Here is an 18094-nt window from a genome sequence, read left to right as displayed (position 1 = left end):
AATTAATAGAAAAAATCAGCCTTGTTTAATTAATGATTTGGAAACTTACTTGGAGTGAGTTCCCTAGTATCTTATCTGGTTTTTGTCCTTTCCTGGTGACCTTTAGGGTTTTCACTTGCTACAACATGACAATATGTTTTCCTAAGTATTCGTTTTTTATCATCCCTCTAGGTTAGATAGGACCAAGACCAAAACAAGGATTTTCTAAGAAGACCTCCCACACCATCAAGGAAAGTTTGTCAAACATAATAGGCTGATGGCACTTGGTCTTTGAGTCTTAAGATAAAGTGCAGACTAGAGGTTCAGGATTAAGATGATCATAGAACCTTTTCAAGGAAGAGCTCTACCAAAAAAGCACAGAACTCCCACCTTTCCTTGGTAAACTACTGTGAATATGTAATAGCCCCTGGCCTAGACCCCATAAAGCCCATATTGTAGCCCCTGGCCTAGACCCCATAAAGCCCATTAGCCGCTGACTCTGCACCAGAAACTCACTGAGACAACTGTCCTGAAAATAAATAAGAATGTTTCCTAGCTAGGTTCCCAATGGCCTGAGGGCTTTCAAAGCAGCATCTGTAATTCCTGAAAAAGCCAAGTTACATTTATGAGAGTCTAAAAATTACATAAATCTGGATCCAAAAGATACACTGTAGCCTGAGAGAGAGTGTGTTCAGTCTGAGCTTCTCCCTAACCGTGATCAGTGCATGGAGAGTGTGTGACACACATCATTCAAGGGGCTGTCAGAAGTGGCGTGGTTGAGGTGTCTGATAAGATGCAGGGTCGCCTGCTTCATCCAGGGGACATCAGGAATGGGGGCAGGCAAAACAAACGACTAGATAGGAAATGTGCAGGAGTGCTGGTGTCCTGGAGAGTCTGAGGAGACTGGTGGGTAATGGAGTTGGCAGACACAGATTCAGTGGCTCCTTGTGCTGGTTCCGTGGCAGGAGAGTAAAGCACCTGGACCTGAGATTGAGCCTCAGCTCGCTGGACTTGGTCGTGATGGAACTGCTAGAAGCACTAGCTGCCTAGGCATTGCTGTTCGGTGGTGGGAGAGTGCCCAGTCGCAACCAGAGGCAGGCATCTGTTGTAGAAATAGTTGATATTAAACAGACATATGTATTGAATATCTCAATATTGGTTGAAATGTGTTGTTCCTGAAGGTTTTTCTGGAAACACGTATGTTCGTTGTGAATTCTGGACTTGGGAGAGCAGCACTGAGGGCAGGTGAAGCAGGCGGGTGTGCCGGCAGAAAGGGGGCTCAGAGGAGCTCAACCCGGGTGCCTGGCTCTTGCACAGGCTGAACTTCGGGCGACTTCCTGTTTGCCTGAAGAGCAGGGGGGACGGTCGTGTGTGTTTGCTCCCCGGGAAAGAGTGCTGCTGTAACAGTAAGAGGTGACCCTGCGTTGAAGGGTGTGGACGGAGGCAAGGACACTCACGGGCGCAGATGCAGAACGGGTTAAAGCCTTTCCTTTCGCTGGCGCCTTCCGAAGTCGGCCGGAGGGAGCCCTCTGGGGCCGGCCTTGGGTTCTCTCTATTGCAGTGGTGGTGGGAGGGAGGGGGGGGGGGGGCCGGGGCGCGGCCTAGCTCGCCTCCTGGGCAGCCTTTCCTCCAATCACGGGGCCGACAGCCCTCGCCGAGCACACCCCCTCCCGACTCTGCAGCAGGACGGCTGGGCCCTCTGCCTGGCTCGCTCACTCGAGCTCAGCTCCCCCTCCTGCCATCTTCCGTTGCAAAGCATTTCTGGGAGCTGCATGTGGGTGACGCAGCAGCATTGTTCGCAGGCACAGGAAGCCGCGGCTGAGCTGAAGGGCTCGAGAAGGAGCTCAGAACACGACAGGCTGCTCCCTCCGGGTAGCCTGAAGGGTTATAACCGGACTGCCCTGCCTGATGTACTTTGGGAGATTCCAGAATTTTCAAGTAAATTGGTATTTTTCCTAGAGGGAGAAAACCTAACTCCTTCAGCACAACTTCCAATACAGAAAACAAAACAAAGGACGCTGGGAAAACTTCAACCAAGAGCCTCGGCAGCTCCAGAGCGACGAGAAACGCAAGGTCAGGCGGGCGGGCGGCAAACCCTTTCTGACTCGGGGTGTGTGTAACTGTAGGGACTTTGTCTCGGCCGAGAGGCAGAAGAGCAGCCTGCCGGGCGGGTCCCGGACAATGCTCAGGTTACTCAGTGCTGCGGGAGCCCGGGAGCCCTCACCGCACTTGTGCCCTGTCCTGGTGGGCTCTGCTTTTTGAATTGGGTCGCTGGGCTTTGGGGAATCCTTTTTCCGCCCTTCTCTGCCCAGACGCCCCTGCTGTTCTCTTCCCCTTCCTGTGATGTGTGGGGTGTGGGCTTGTGTTTGAATGTTCTCCCGAATGCCAGGAGCCTAGATAGGCGTCAGCCTTTCCGCACTCCACCCCCGCTCTCCGCTCCCCGTCCCAAACCCCCTCTGGTGAAGGGTGGTGGCTTCTTTATATGGTTTCTTAGAGGGCCTCATCTGGAGTCTGCCTTTTGGATGAAGCGGGGTGAGCTTGGTTGTATGGCCCCAACAAAATAAGGGTTGGAAGGAAATCTGCATTTCCCTCCACACCCACACGGACCCCAGCAAGTGAGCGGTATATGCGTGAACAGCTGCCCCCCTCCACCCCCACGCTGAGGCAGTTTCTCCACCTACCTTTCCCTGTCCCCCACACAAAAAATCGTGCAGGTAGAAGGAGACTGCTTTTGGTGAGCAGTTAGGTTCCTTTCCTCCTCAGACAATCGCAGATCTTTCTGTGCGGTCTGTTTTGCTGAAAGTGGAAAGTCCCTGTTTGTGGACAGCTCAGTGCTCTCCGGCAGAGGAAATGGGCAGAGTCCTACTCCTCGGCAGTATGACGTGGGGGAGGGGAACTATGTACTCCCTAACACACACGTTGAATGGACCTGAATTTTTCACCCTAGGGAGATTAGGAGCCCGTACCAGAGCCTAGTCCCACGTGGCACCGCACCGCCTCTTCACCCCCCCCACGCTGGGCTGGGCGGTGTTGAACAGGAGGCTTCAGAATAGGATGCCATAGCAACTTGAAGTAAATAAAACGTCTGCAAATGAAATCAGTTTGGGGGAGGGTGAGAGGCATCTGGAGACTTGGCAAAGGGGATCTTCGTGGGGGAGCTTCCTGGGTGTGAGTTTTAAAGGGTCTTTCTGAGTCCCAACTCTGGGATTTGGATCATGATCCTTAGGTTAGGATGAAAATGCTTGGTAGAGAAGTGCTTCATGCCTCAAAAAGTCCTGGTCTTCTAGGCAGAGCCTGCAGGAATATGGAAATGATTATTAAAGATGGCCCAGGCGTGCTCACGGTCCAGGATCAAAGTTTAGTTGTTGAAATAGTTAATATACTAGGGAGGGCAACCTGAAAGGAATCTTGTAACTTGCCTTCTGGATTTAGGGGTTTTTTGCTGTTACCTTTGCATTAGGGCTCATGAGGTCAGGGAAAGAGGGATTTCATTCTGCTAGGTCTGGGATTCAGAAGTTTTCTGTGTAAAACATAAAGACTTGTTTCCAAGTAACAGTAGACCAGCATGAATCACTTCAGCGGCAGTTTCTTACTGTCGCATTGTCTTCAAGTCGTTCAGACTAGATTGGCTAAAGCCATCAAAACTGTTGTCCCCAAGATTGTTCCTGCTCTGTTTATAAGAATAAAGCCAAATACTTGACTTTATGTGTGTGTGTGTGTGTGTGTGTGTGTGTGAGAGAGAGAGATTGATCAATTGATTGGTTGATTTGAAGTTGAGATTGCTGTAATCAACTTTAAAAGAACAGAGCTCTGGGTTGAATCAAGACATTAAGACTCTGCGTTTCATATTAATCCAGCATTAGCCAGTCTTTTTTGCCACTTTGCTGAGATCTACAAAATGAAGGCAGTACTTACTTCTTGATAATATTCATTGACTGGTATTGAGAAGTTAAAGGGGCAGTATAAAGTTGTACCGCCATATATAGAACTGTATGACAAGTAACACTTGTTGCCACGTAGCTAGCTAGCTACTTCAGTGTACATACCAACTGCACAGTGAGTATGCGAGTATGGGGTTGGGAGCAAAGGTAAATTCAAAGTCTTGATAGTACTAGTACTAGTCGGAGTTTTCTCTTTCATCTTCAATTTGTTTTACAGTGAGTCCTGTAAACGAAGGGAAAAACACAGTTGCCAGCCTGCCCTTCCCATGTCGGTTGGTTTTAGGGACTGGGGCTAAGTCTTGATGCTGCTGGGAGTCGTCGGCTCTTTGTTCACTGTGCCTTGCTTTTCCTCCCCCCCTCTCTTCTGTCCTATCCTACCCTCAGATTTTGCTGGAGGAGCTTGCCAACAGCGATCCCAAGTTAGCCCTCACTGGAGTCCCGATAGTGCAGTGGCCAAAAAGGGATAAGGTAAGGAGCTGTTCTTGATCTTCAGGCTGCTGAAGCATTTTGCTGGCTGGTCATCACCGTTCCAGGAAGAAAAAGCACAACTAGAGGCAGACAGCTTTTGGCACATGAAAATAAACTGACAGAAAATCATTACTCTGTTCTGTTTTAACTCTTAGGTCAGGATAAGTGGCTATCTTTGGAGGTGACTCTCTTAACAGAACTAAGAACCTGCCTCCAGGTTTAGATCCAAAAGTGTACATTTATTCACCAGAATGGATTTGTTCCTATCCTTCTGGCCTGGTGATTCAGTTATTTTCACGGGTATTTTTTAACTAGTCAAAATAATTACATATATTTAAATGGCTGGACTATTTCAATGATGGAGTGAGTGCACACACTCAGGAAACCCCTTAATTTGGATTTTTCGGTATCAAATTGAAAAAAGAAGGAAAGGAATGACCTGTCAGCTAATAAATTGTCATTTACGAGTTTTCGTTAGGTTCTGTATGATTTTTTTCCTGTATTGTCCTTTGTCACGGTTATTTATTAAATAAAAGTAAGAGCTCGCATTCTGATCTTTGCCATGAGTTTGGCAAATACATAGGCCCTTCTTTGGTGTCCCCAGTTGAAATTTGCAGAGCTGTCACGTTTTAGGAATGTTTAGATGTATAGCTGTGAAAGATGTCTTAAAAGAACCACTTCCTAGGTGGAGAAGTCCCACCTAGCCGATGCTTGACCACATGAAACTGCCTCAGAACAGCTCAGTCATTTCTCGCTGTTGTATGTTTTGTGTCAGAAACATGTTTAAGGTACCCTGGAAATTTGAAGAACTAAAAGACCCAGTCCTTGTTCTTGAAAAGATCACCAGGACAAAGACAAGCAATAAGATTATAAACGTATACCTAAGAGAGAGATTCTATACCTAAGGGCTACTGGAGTGTATGTTATGTACCAGATTGAGAATAATAAAGAAATGAGCAAGATCCGTCTCCCCCTCGAGTAGTTAACGGTCTTATTTATGAGTATCTTCTGAGTAGGACTATTCAGGACAAGGAAATATCAGAGGGCCCCTGGATGGCTTTGGTACATAGAAAGCTCCAGGGAGTGGGGGTGTCACAGCTCAGCAGAGTGAGACGGATGTGGGTGAGGTGAAAAAACTGACAAGATTGGCAAACCTTTTCTGTAGAGGTAATACACAGATGACAAATATAATAAAGGCAATAAATATTTTTGGTTTTGCAGGCCATACAGTCTCTGTGGCAACTTCTCAACTCTGCAGTTGCACGTGAAAGCAGCCATAGACAATACGTAAACAGATGAGCGTCACTGTGTTCTGGTCACATTTCATTTACAAAAATGGGCAGCGGGCCGATGTGCTCGTGGGCCATAGTTCGCCAAGCTGCGTTATCTTCTACCTTCTCCAGTCCTCAGAGTTACTTGATATATTTGACCTCGCTGCTTTCTCTTTCCAGCTTAAATTCCCCGCCCGGCCAAAGGTGCGGGTTCCTACCATCCCCATCACAAAGCCTCACACCATGAAACCGGCTCCTCGGTTAACACCCGTGAGGCCTGCTGCTGCCTCCCCCATCGTGTCAGGAGCCCGGCGGAGACGGGTGCGCTGCCGGAAGTGCAAAGCGTGTGTGCAAGGAGAGTGTGGTGTTTGCCACTACTGCAGGGACATGAAGAAGTTTGGGGGGCCCGGTCGCATGAAGCAGTCCTGTGTTCTTCGGCAGTGCTTGGCAGTAAGTGGCCTGCTGGGTAAAGAACTTGGGGGAGGGAGAAGACAGGTGGTGCCAAAGGGACTGAAGTACAGGGAGTGAGAGTTCTAGAGACTTCAGAGATGGAAAGAAGTTTCTGTCTCTTTTTGGCTTGCTTTGTCTGTCCGTTTTTTCTCTGGGCTCAGAAGTGACCCTGTTCACCTTTTCGACCTTGCTTGCCCTGTTTTCAGCTAAGAAGGCAGTACTGCAGGGACAGAGGTCCCTGCCGTCGGTCCCTCCAGGCTAGGTGGGTTAGGAGGAAGGGCCTGTGAGGCCTCGGGCTGACTGGTGAGAGTGAACTGGTCTCTGTTTCCAGTTGCCAGCCGGTTGGTTCTCCCGGTCTTCCTCCGCTGGCCACCCAGAAGCTGCTCTTTGCCCAGTTTCCACGCTCCCTGAGAATTACAGGAAGCAAATCACCCGTCTTGAGTTAAAGGGAAGCTGAACTGATAAGCATCTGAGTCTGCTCTTTTCTTGGTTTCTTTGTCCTCTTGTAGCCCAGACTGCCTCACTCTGTCACGTGTTCCCTCTGTGGAGAGGTGGATCAAAATGAGGAGACACAGGACTTCGAGAAGAAACTCATGGAATGCTGTATCTGCAATGAGATTGTTCATCCTGGCTGCCTCCAGGTGAGGAGAGGCCTCAGGGCCCCCTGAGGGCTCAGCTGGTAGAATGTCTGAAGGCACCGGGTGGAGCATGCAGTGGGAATGTGTCATAAGAGGCCACCAGCGTCCCTAATATGGACCGTCATCTGTGGGTCACGTCATAGTCTAACATCTTTCGTTGATTCAGATGCCTGGTTTGTGTGTCAGCCACTGTGTTAGACCCTGAGGGATAGCCCAGGACAAAATAACAGTTCAGTTCTGGAGCTTGCAGTCTGGCCTCCAAAGAGTATATTTGGAGTCGCCAGGCCAGGCCTGGTCTGTTTTGGAATGCTTTGTGCCTTTAAGCATCTGTGCTATGTACTTCAGTGTGTCTCTGAATATGAGTTCCTGAAAGATGGTGAGAGTGATGGTATCAGCTAATGTTTAATGAGTGCTTATGCTCTGTCACGCTTTGTACGCACGTGAGGGCCTCTAAGAAAGTAATAGGGAAATTGGTTCAGTCTTTTAAGAGGTCATGTCCTTGGGGCGCCTGGATGGCTTAGTGGGTTAAAGCTTCTGCCTCTGGCTGGGGTCATGATCCCAGGGTCCTGGGATCGAGGCCCACATTGGGCTCCCTGCTCAGCAGGGAGCTTGCTTCCTCCTCTTTCTCTGCCTGCCTATCTGCCTAATTGTGATCTCTAGCTATCAAATGAATAAATAAATAAAATCTTACAAAAACAAAAAGAGGTCATGTCCACTCTTCAAGCAGGGACCCTGGGCCTAAGTGTGTGCAGAAGCTCCTTAAATGATACTAATGTGTAGCTGGGGCAGAGAACCACTGATTGATTGATTGACTGACTGATTCTGAGAGGGAGGAGGGGAAGGGCAGAGGGAACGCAGGCTCCACTACCAGCTCCAAGTCTAATGCAGGGCTCCGTCTCACAGCCCTGTGATCCTGACCCAAGCCAGAATCAAGAGTTGACCCTTAACCAGCTGAGCCACCCAGGCACCTGGAGAACCACTGTTTTACATGCATTCTCTTGTTTACATCTTCTTCTAAATTTTTTTTTAAAGATTTATTTATTTGAGAGCGAGAACACATGAGTAGAGGAAGGGACGGGGAGAGAGAATCTAGAGCAGACTCCCGCTGAGCACCGAGCCCAATGTGAGGCTCGATCCCACCACCCTGAGATCATGACCTGAGCTGAAACCAAGAGTCACACACTTAACTGACTAAGCCACTCAGGCACCCCTCTTGTTTACGTCTTGAAGACAGCCCTGTGAAGTCAGATCTACCCTATTCATATTTCTTTCAATCTAAAGGGCACTGGTACTGGTATTTTGTTGATTTCTCCAAGGGTGACAACTGTATCATGACTGCCACCTGGCTGACAAGGATTGTAAGATACTGTTAATTGTGAGATGCAGCCCAATTTCAGAAATAGATGTGAAAAAAATATGCATCTTAGGATCAGTAAGATGCGATATCCTCTCCATGTCGATAAAGAAAGTATTTACTATACGCTAAACATTTTCCTAAACACTTAACAGGTAATTCATCTACTCCTCACTATAACCCCATAAGATAGGAGTTGTTATTTATCCTCACTTTATAGTTGAGAGCACAGTGTCACAGAGATGAGGCCACTGGTGTCAGAACCCAAGCAGTCATAATTATTGTGCCCCACTATCAAAATAAGGTCTGGCACCTTCTGAATTGTGGGGTCAGTTCCTTCTGCAGAGTGGCAGGAAACTTTCAAGAAAATGAATGTGTCAGGAGAGATAAATATATACATGTGTATGTCAGGAGAGAGACCCCACATTGACCCAGACTCTTGGGAATCTCCACAAACAACGACGTGTTTACGAGTAGGTAACTTCCACGTTCTTCCCAACTATGTGGCTATTACTGTATGATACAGGAGCCTTAAGAAACAGGCCGGGGTGGGGGTGCCTGGGTGGGCTCAGTCAGTTAAGCCTCTGCCTTCAGCTCAGGTCATGATCCCAGGGTCCTGGGATCGAGCCCCGCATTGGGCTCTCTCTGCTCAGCAGGAAACCTGCTGCTCCCCCTGTTTGTGCTCTCTTCCTCTTTCTCAATAAATAAAATCTTCAAAAAAAATAGAGAGGCTGGGGTTTCTTATATTTTGGGTTTTTTGTTTGCTTCTAATGTGCTAGATTGTTAACATCCCTGTCTTACTCTAGATGGATGGAGAAGGGCTGCTTAATGAGGAATTGCCAAATTGCTGGGAGTGTCCAAAGTGCTACCAGGAGGACAGCTCGGAGAAAGCCCAGGTAGGGGAGCTTTTTCCAGATTGCTCTGGAGAAGAAAGGAAACGCCAGGCTTGGAGGATGGCTAGAATACATTTGCCTTTGCAACTTTATTTACATGGTTTTTCTGACCCACAGAGATTATTTTGTATTGTGTCTCTTTTTTTTTTACCTTTGCTTAATTATTTTTTCTTTTGTTTGGAATTTTTAATGTTTGGGTTTTTTGTATTACTGAATACTGTTCCACTTGGGGTCTGCAAATCGCTGAGGTCTTTTTACACTCTGGGACCCTAGGCAGCCCAGACAGCTGAGTTATTTGAGGAGGGCGGTGAGGCGAGCACGGTTGCTCCTGAGGAATGAAACTAAAGGGAAGGCAGTGACCTGAGGCAGTGGGTAAGTACAGTGGTGTGCTGGAGTTTCCAGTTAAGCAGGCTCACATTTTTGTCCTCTTCACCTTTGTGGCCTTGCAGAAAGCCCTGCCCTTGTGCCCAAACATGTCCCACAGAAGTAGCCCCTCCCTGCAGGGGGACCAGTGCCATGACCTTGGCCCTGAGTAGTGGAGGTTGCTGGCCCGGTGGGTAATGCTAAAGGGCCAGAAGGACTCTGGTTACTCAGACCAGCAAGAACAAGACCTGTTGAGGGCACACCCAGAGGAGGCAGCTGGCCTGGTGGCAGCCAACCAGCCCCCAGTGGTCCCCTCATGGCCCCATTGCACAGGAGCAGAGACAGATTTCCTTGTCGTCTGTTTCTTTCCACTTGGGCACTGAGGTAGTTGAATTTCAGTCTAACTGTCTTGGGAGTTGCGGGGATGTAGAGTTGACTAGTGCTGAAGTTCTCAGCTTCAGCAGGTACCTCAGGTTCTTATACTGGAAGCTTCTACATTTTTTGTCCTTGGCGGCAGTAGCATAGTGGTGGGCGTTTGCCTCCCTTCTCGAGCAGGTGGGCCGACAGATTCTGTGTTCTAGTGTTACCTTCCTGCATTGTCAAAGCCAGCACCCAGGAGGCGGTCATTCCCTTCCAAACATAGTGCTCTAAGAAAGTACAGAGCAAAGGGAGCGGGGCTTGTTGCTGAGGGACAGAAACGGTCTCCTTGAGGAGAATATGAACACTGCTGTCTGATCCCTAGTGGAACACTGGTTCAGCGTCATCAGGCAGAGTCACGGTGGGCGCCAGGAAGAGACAGGTGCCCTGGGATGAGGTGTTGGCCCTGGTGGAGCACTGGCTTCACTGAACCCCAGTTCCTCCTCTTCATCTGGCGCACATGCCTCTGGAGCATTGCAGTTGCTCACAGAGGTTCTCGCGCTCTGCTTTGTCTTCCGTGGGGTTGGACTCTAGGGATAGGGTGGGGTGTGGAGGGGAGGAAGCAGCCTGGTAGAGTCTGGCTCAGACACTGGAGCTAAACGTGGTGCTTACTGCTGTGAGATCCGTGTCCTAGTTCAAATGGTTTCTGTAGGCTGCTTTTCTTCTACCACAAGCATCTACCATCAGACACCTCTCCAGGGTGAAGGAGCTAAATTAGAGACAGAATTAAAATGGTCAGATTGCATAGGGGTAAAGTTGTGGTCTCTTTAAAGGATATCTTTATCCAGGGAATTAAAATCCCAAAATTTGGGGCAAGAGATGCATAAGGTGGGCTGTGGAATCATGCAGCTCAAATTTGGGTCTCACTCCTCTATACTTGGACACAAAACCTTTGTGTCACACACAGGTAGATTTTCCCAAGTGACCTATTTTAAGGGTTTGGGTCTGTAATCAGCTTTCTCCAGCACAGGCTCGGGCCCGGTTGCTGATGTGGCAGATCGTGGACTCTGAGGAGGTGACCACCCTGTAGCCTGCAGCCACCCCTTTGCCCGTAGAAGAGCAGTGATCTGTCTTCTTTCTCGTCTCCGGAGAGCAACAGTGAGGCTCGCTGCAAATTTAAAGGGTTTTGGAGGAAAGTACTGACGGGGCTTTTTGGGGGCGTGTTTTGCAGAAGCGGAAAATGGAAGAGAGTGACGACGAAGCCGTGCAAGCCAAAGTCCTGCGGCCCCTGCGGAGCTGCGACGAGCCCCTCACGCCCCCACCTCACTCACCCACCTCCATGCTGCAGCTCATCCATGACCCGGTCTCCCCCCGGGGTATGGTGACTCGGTCATCCCCTGGGGCTGGCCCCAGCGACCACCACAGTGCCAGCCGCGATGAGCGCTTCAAACGGCGGCAGTTGCTGCGGCTACAGGCCACAGAGCGCACCATGGTACGGGAAAAGGAGAACAATCCCAGCGGCAAAAAGGAGCTGTCTGAAGTTGAGAAAGCCAAGATCCGGGGATCGTACCTCACTGTCACGCTGCAGAGGCCCACCAAAGAGCTCCACGGGACATCCATTGTGCCCAAGCTGCAGGCCATCACGGCCTCCTCTGCCAACCTTCGCCATTCCCCCCGTGTGCTAGTGCAGCACTGCTCAGCCCGAACCCCCCAGCGTGGGGATGAGGAGGGGCTGGGGGGAGAGGAGGAGGAAGAGGAGGAGGAGGAGGAGGAAGATGACAGTGCAGAGGAGGGGGGTGCAGCCAGGCTGAATGGCCGGGGCAGTTGGGCTCAGGATGGAGACGAAAGCTGGATGCAGCGGGAGGTCTGGATGTCTGTCTTCCGCTACCTCAGCCGCAGAGAACTTTGTGAATGTATGCGAGTGTGCAAGACGTGGTATAAATGGTGAGCAGGGATACAGGGATCAGGAATAGGGGTATGGGAGTAGGTGGCAGACTTTCCATATGAGAACTGCATGCTTCTTGGCATCTGGAGGCTTGCTGGGTCCCCAAGGACTGAATCAACTCAGTCCGTTCCCTAGACAGTGGGTCCTGTTAAAGATGCGGCTCTTTGTACCTGCAGGGGTCCTCGGGCAAGGTTGGCCCTTGGCTTCCTCTCCCTGCTCTGCACTTTCCCGCTTCTCTCTGCTGGGTGTGCGAAACTGATTTGGGGGTTGGATTTGTACAGTTTGTGTCAAACCTTTAGTCATCAGTTTTACCCCCCTCTCGTAAGTAACCTGTACTCAGCACACATGTGCTGAGAGCCTGTCTCAGTCTCAGCTGTATCAGTCACACCCGTTGCTGCTGACCCAGGTGACTGTTCTCGAGCCCCTGCCTCGGTTTCTTCTCCATCTATAGAAAGAGGTGGACATGCTTTTCAAAAAATGTAAATGTTTTCACCGTTTTCCAGTTTTTGTTCTTATCCCCCAAGTCTGGACCCTAATTCCTTTCTTGAGGAAGCAGAGTCGAATTTTGAGCTTCCTGAGACTTACTCATCCTTCCTAATGAGACCTGCCATTTCTTCTCAAGCTCAGCAGTGAGATACTTAGCGGAGAGAAGAAGTCCCTTGAGATGATGAACAGACGTTTCCGTAGGGCATTATTTTTCCTTTTGTGCCTAGGCCCTAGGACGTAACATATTCTTTGTATCTGGGCCAAACAAAGTTAGAGTAGTTTTCAAAATGTGATGCTCAGACTACTGGTGGGCCACTGGCATTGCCCGGCATCATGTTAGAAATGCAGATTCTCATTGCCTGTTTCAGTACTTCTGAGTCAGAACCTTTGGGGGGTGGGGCCAGGCCATCTTTTTTTTTACACGTTTTCCAGGGGCTTCTGATACACGTTAAAGTTTGAGACTCACTGCTCTATCATAAGCAGCTTGTTTTTTTACCATACAAGTCTCATGTGCCATTGGTGAAATATTTTCAGTCTTTAAATAAAGACCTCATTCTTGGCAAATGCGAGTTTATTTCCCAAATCTGAATTAATATGTGATCTACCCAAATTGTCCTAATATTTTCTCTTTGTAGTGCTAGCGGGCCTGCCTGGTTCTGTCCCTCAGTTTCCAGACCAAGTCACATAAGACACATCTTATGTGCTGTCTCCCCTTCCCCTGCTGACCAGACTCTGAGCCAGGCTTGGGGGCAGGGGCCGTAAAATATTAAACAGAAGCCTGCATGTTGCAGTGCTATTTATGGCCTGTGGACTGTAGATTGCAGGGGGGAAGGCGGCCCTCTCCCTTCCAGTTCTGGTCTGGATTGGAGCAGAAAATAAAAAGACAGCACTGAAGCAGAAATGCAAGACAGGGAGAAGACTGTCCTGACCTGATGATAAAGACCGTCTTTCGGCCTCATACAGGGATGGGCTCTTTGTAGGGCTTAAGGCAGGATGGATTGTAGCTGTGCTGAGGACATCCTGCAGCCCGGGCAGCTGGGTACGACTGACAAGGGAGAGAATTGGAGGCAAGTCTAAGGCTTCAGGCAGTAAGAAGTCAAATTTTTTAATACGTCCTTCTACAAGCTTTGGTGGGAGCCATATTGTTTTAATGCAATTGAAGGGTTATAGTATTGTCTGCTGTGTGTTCCTAACAATTGTGTTCTCAGCCCTTCCAGAGTAAATTGGTGAACCGGATCAAGTTCACTACTTAACCTGTATGGTTGCCGTAAAGGACAAGTCCTTTTCTCTGAAGCAAAAAAAAAAAAAAAGACCAAAACCAAAAACAATTAAAAAAAAAAAAAAAAAAAACCCAGGGTGTGGTACCTGTCTGCTTATAGAAGAGCCTAACCAGGCAGGGTGGCTCTCCACGTGCTCTGCTTCTCCCAGAAGCCCGCAGCACGCTTTGATGGGAGCTCCTCCGACAATGGGTATTGGGTTATTGACAGCCAGTTCTCTCTCTCTCTCACAGGTGCTGCGACAAGAGACTTTGGACAAAAATTGACTTGAGTAGGTGTAAGGCTATTGTACCCCAGGCTCTCAGTGGCATCATCAAAGAGGCAGCCAGTCAGCCTTGACCTCAGTTGGACCAACATCTCCAAGAAACAGCTGACGTGGCTCGTCAACAGGCTGCCGGGTGAGCAGGCAGGGAAGGCTATAGGCAGTGCTGCTTCCCATTGCTTTAGGGCTGGGCACCTGGTGGCTCAGTCAGTTGAGCATCTGCCTTCAGCTCAGGTCATGATCCTGGGGTCCTGGGATCAATCCTGAGTCGGGCTCCCTGCTCAGGGGAGGGCCTGCTTCTCCCCCTCTCTCTGCGTGCTACTCTGTGTGTGTGTGTCTGTGTCTGTCTGTCTTTCTTTTTCAATAAATAAGTAGAATCTTAAATAAAATAAAATTGCTTTGGAGCATATTGGGCAGCAGCTCCATGCCATTGTCATCTTCCTGCTTGTTAGCAGGGGTTCCACCCAGGGCCCCTAACGACCAGTCCCCAAGGCACCACTCCAGACTAGCTGGAGTAGTCCATCATCACCCCAGATAGAGCCACTGACAAGATTTGAGTGTGATACTGCCATGATTGGCCCCTTAGCATGCCTTCTCTCGTCAGCATTTTGGGGTCTTAGAAGACAGGAAGTCACTAACGCTCACTACATTACTGTGGTAGGAACTAAGCAATTGGTTTTACCACCAAAGCGAGGAAATGCAATAGAGTATACGGTTGCATGTCTGTCTGTTCCCGTTGTAGGACTGAAGGACCTCCTCCTAGCAGGCTGCTCCTGGTCTGCAGTATCTGCCCTCAGCACCTCCAGCTGCCCCCTTCTCAGGACCCTTGATCTTCGGTGGGCAGTAGGAATCAAGGACCCTCAAATTCGGGACTTGCTGACTCCACCGGCTGATAAACCAGGTATGCTCTGGCCCTGACTTCTCTGTGTTCATCTTAGGGTAGCTTTGTCTTTCGACAGACTTTGTCTCAGAAACTAAGGAAGTGTCCAGAACGATGCTGTGGATGAGTACAGATGGAGGGCAAAGTGCCGGGTGGTGTGGATGCGCAGGTTAGCTGTTCACAGCCGGCCACCTGCCTGCAGGCAAAGGAGGGACTCCGTCTGGGACGCAGATGGTGTAATCCTGAGGAAGTCTGGGAAGGCTTCATGGTTGAGGTGGGACGTTAGAAGCTGTTTGCATTATGGTCTAGAAAAGTGTGGGAGTGTGGGGAGGAGTGGAGCGTTCCACACATCCCCTTGCTTGCTGTGTGAGGCAAAATCTAGCAGCTGGGAAGAAAGAAAATGTGTCTGGTTTCCTAGAAACTGCCCCCACAGCCTACTCACTCCCCGCAGGCAGGGCTGGGTGTGGGCAGTTCTGCTTAACCCCTGCGAGGAGGCCTGGCTTGGAAGGAGCTGAGGCTGCCCGCAGCTTTGGAGCCAGCTTGAGGTAAGAGTTTTGACCTAGGCGCCGGCCTTGCCTGTGCAGGTCAGGACAATCGCAGCAAGCTCCGGAACATGACTGACTTCCGGCTGGCAGGGCCTTGACATCACGGATGCCACGCTTCGCCTCATCATTCGCCACATGCCCCTCCTCTCTCGACTAGACCTCAGTCACTGCAGCCACCTGACAGACCAGTCCTCCAACCCTGCTCACCGCTGTCGGGTCTTCCACTCGCTACTCCTCCCTCACGGAGCTCAACATGGCAGGTACGCCGCCGCGGCGTCTCAGGGCCGCCCGCCTCCGGAAGGGCTCAGCCCTCCCTGGAGCTTGACCAGTGAAACAGAGAACCTGGGTTTGTTGGAAGGGAATTAACTTGTTTCCTCCTCATATCTGGACAAGGACACGGATTTCCCTCTCTTCTAACTGATTGGCAGATGGAAGCCTCCAGTAGTTGTTGGCTGCTTAAGGGCGTGGCCATTGCCGGCTGCAGTTTGGTCGGCCCTTGGCCTTGGGTGTGCGAGGCAGAAGGGGCGCGCTTCTCGTCTCTCAGCCGGGTAGCTTATGAGACAGAGGGCTTTTGCTTAGCATTCTAAGGAAAAGAGCTGGGGAGCTGAGCGGCGGAGCAGGCTCTTGTGGCTGTGCGCACATGGCATTGCCCTCATGGTCCCTTTCCTCACAGGTTGCAATAAATTGACAGACCAGACCCTGATCTACCTACGGCGAATTGCCAACGTCACCTTGATCGACCTTCGAGGATGCAAGCAGATCACTCGAAAAGCCTGCGAGCACTTCATCTCAGACTTGTCCATCAACAGTCTCTACTGCCTGTCTGACGAGAAGCTGATACAGAAGATCAGCTAAAACACACGCAGCCCAGACTGAGCAGGAAACCGATCTTCCCCTGACTCCCCAGCCAGGAGAGCCTCTCTCCCCAACCCTGCACGGGCTCTGAGGCCAGCGTCACACTCCCTCTCTGCTCTCCTGTCCCTTGAGCCCTTCCCCTACAGGCGGGGCAGAGAAGGGGGGTAGACACCAGGCTTACCTGCCGGCTCCTCTCCTCCCAAGGAGAAAGGAGTAGCAGACTGATCCGAATCCGAGGGGAGAGCACAGGCTGTGTGCTGTCAAGGTGCCTGCTCGCTTGCTCGCCTGCCCGCCTGCCCGCTTGCTCACCGGCCGGGAGGCCGGGCTCTCAGTTTGGGGTATCTGTGCAGCCGTCATCCGTGCTGGGCCCTGGTGCCCTTCTCCCCATTCATGGTCCCCAGCCGTGCCTGGTTCTGAGCAAATTTCCAGGGAAGAAAGCGGCCCCGTCTCCGTGGCCCGGTTCTCCTCGTGGTGTCCAGTGCGTGTCTCTCCTCCCCCACACTCTGCCGGCTCACGCAGGAGGGGCCAGCGGCCCCCAGGAAGGCCAGACCCGCGCCGATCGTACTGGTGCTGTTGAGGTGTCTAAAACCTCTCATCCGTGTCCACGCTCTGCCCCTGCCTTTAGCTTGATCCTGTCCCATGCTCGTGGTAGTTCGCGTAATGAGGTCACCCCCCTCCCCAGACTTGCCCACTAGTCTCTCTGAAGTCCTTGTTGCACTTACTGGGGTTGAAGCTCTTCAGAGGAGCTGGAACTGTGTACCCCAGGGACACCCCCATTTTATTGCTTCCTAGGCAGATTCTGAGACAGGCGCCATCTCCTTGTTCCCCTCCGTCTTTAGCCTCCCACTGCCCTTTCCACACGTTCCTCCTTCCTGCCTGGACAGGGCTTTCCCAGGATGTGTGTGCTCAGAGGGAGCAGCCTATCTCCCCAAGCCGGGGAGAGCAGAGAGCTTGGCTAGGTCCCCACCTGCCTCCCAGCAGGCTCTGGGCCTCCGCTGCGGTGTAGCCCCCAGAGCCCAGGCCTGTGTTTAGCCCCAGCGGCTCACTGATCCGGCACCTTGTGGCAGGGTGGGGGCAGTGGGGTCCTGCTTTGAAGCCAGTCACCTGCCCTCCGCCTGTAGCCGTGGAAGGGGGTGTGCATGTGCCTCTGTGTGTGTGGCTGAGTGTATTACACGTGTGTGTGGAGGGAGCGAGGGAGGGGAGCGTGGTGTCTCCCCCTCCACCGCCCTGTGTTGAGCCCCATCAGCTGCCCCCTTTTACTTTGCATAGAACGGCCTGTCCAAAGATCCTCTCTCTAGGGCAGCAGAGAGCTTTTTGCACTTTAAAAAAAAAAAAAAGAAGAAAAAAAGAAAGAAAGGTCGGAATTTCTTTTGGGTCAATATTTAAGTGTGTGAGGAGATGCTCAGTGGCAGCAGCCCGCGGCAGGAGCTCACACGTGACAGACGCGGATTTGCACTCTGCTCCCCATCTGTGAGGATAGCGATAGCACAACCCTGCCCCGCCTTCTCGTCCTCCAGCCCCCTCCTTCCTGGCCCCTTCCCTGCAGCCCAGTCTCCCGGCTCTCCTCCTCCTGGAGCCCCGTGGGGGAGGGGAAGGAGCCCAGGCACCAGGGGTCTGAAGCGTGAGCCACCCCGAGGAGAGACGCCAACTGCACACTTGCCACTTCCAAAGCAAATAGAGGCAGAGGGGGCCCCCTCTTTGCCACCTAGCGCAGCTTTGACCCTGGCATAGACTGGCCTCCTAAGAGAAAACTGGGTCCTGGTACGGGGTGGCATTGTGTCGGTTCCTTCCAATCTGCTGATTCTCTTGGCTGCACCTTAAAAAGCAGCAGTCTGCTCCCGTGACCCTCTGCCCCTTCCGTTGGTCTCCAGGCCCCAGTGACCTGGGGCTGAAACTTCGAGGAAAATGCCAGTGATTTATTCCAGAGTGCCTCAGTTAGGGGGACTTCTCTGTAAAGAACCCTGGGTATTGAGCAAAAACCTTATTAATATTATTGTTAATGACCTATAATTGGAAGCTTCCTGCCTTTTTCTGGTTGCTCCTGTGGAAAGTACTGAAAAGATTGTTTCGTTTTGTTGTCTTTTTATAAAAGGGGAGGTGGAGAGACCCCTTCAGAGCAGGGATTGTGCC

General features: G+C 50.9%; 1 protein-coding gene across 1 annotated transcript; it reads left to right on the top strand.

Annotated features, from left to right (window-relative positions):
* The first annotated feature begins 1587 nt into the window (after nt 1-1587).
* Nucleotides 1588-17277, top strand: LOC123393280 (lysine-specific demethylase 2A-like). The gene is given in 15 exon segments (XM_045084749.1): nt 1588-1923; nt 1925-2005; nt 2008-2052; nt 4305-4388; nt 5840-6109; nt 6619-6750; nt 8908-8997; nt 10946-11658; nt 13656-13737; nt 13739-13820; nt 14427-14585; nt 15149-15198; nt 15200-15307; nt 15309-15369; nt 15783-17277. Coding segments are annotated over 15 exon segments (2175 nt in total). The 5' UTR covers nt 1588-1887; the 3' UTR covers nt 15965-17277.
* Nucleotides 17278-18094: the final 817 nt, after the last annotated feature.

This window comes from Mustela putorius, unplaced genomic scaffold, assembly GCF_011764305.1.
Source record: "Mustela putorius furo isolate JIRA1106 unplaced genomic scaffold, ASM1176430v1.1 tig00000788_pilon_pilon_pilon, whole genome shotgun sequence".
Classification (NCBI taxonomy): Eukaryota; Metazoa; Chordata; class Mammalia; order Carnivora; family Mustelidae; genus Mustela; species Mustela putorius.
The sequence above is the reverse complement of the archived record's forward strand: the minus strand, read 5'-3'. Positions and strand labels throughout refer to the sequence as shown.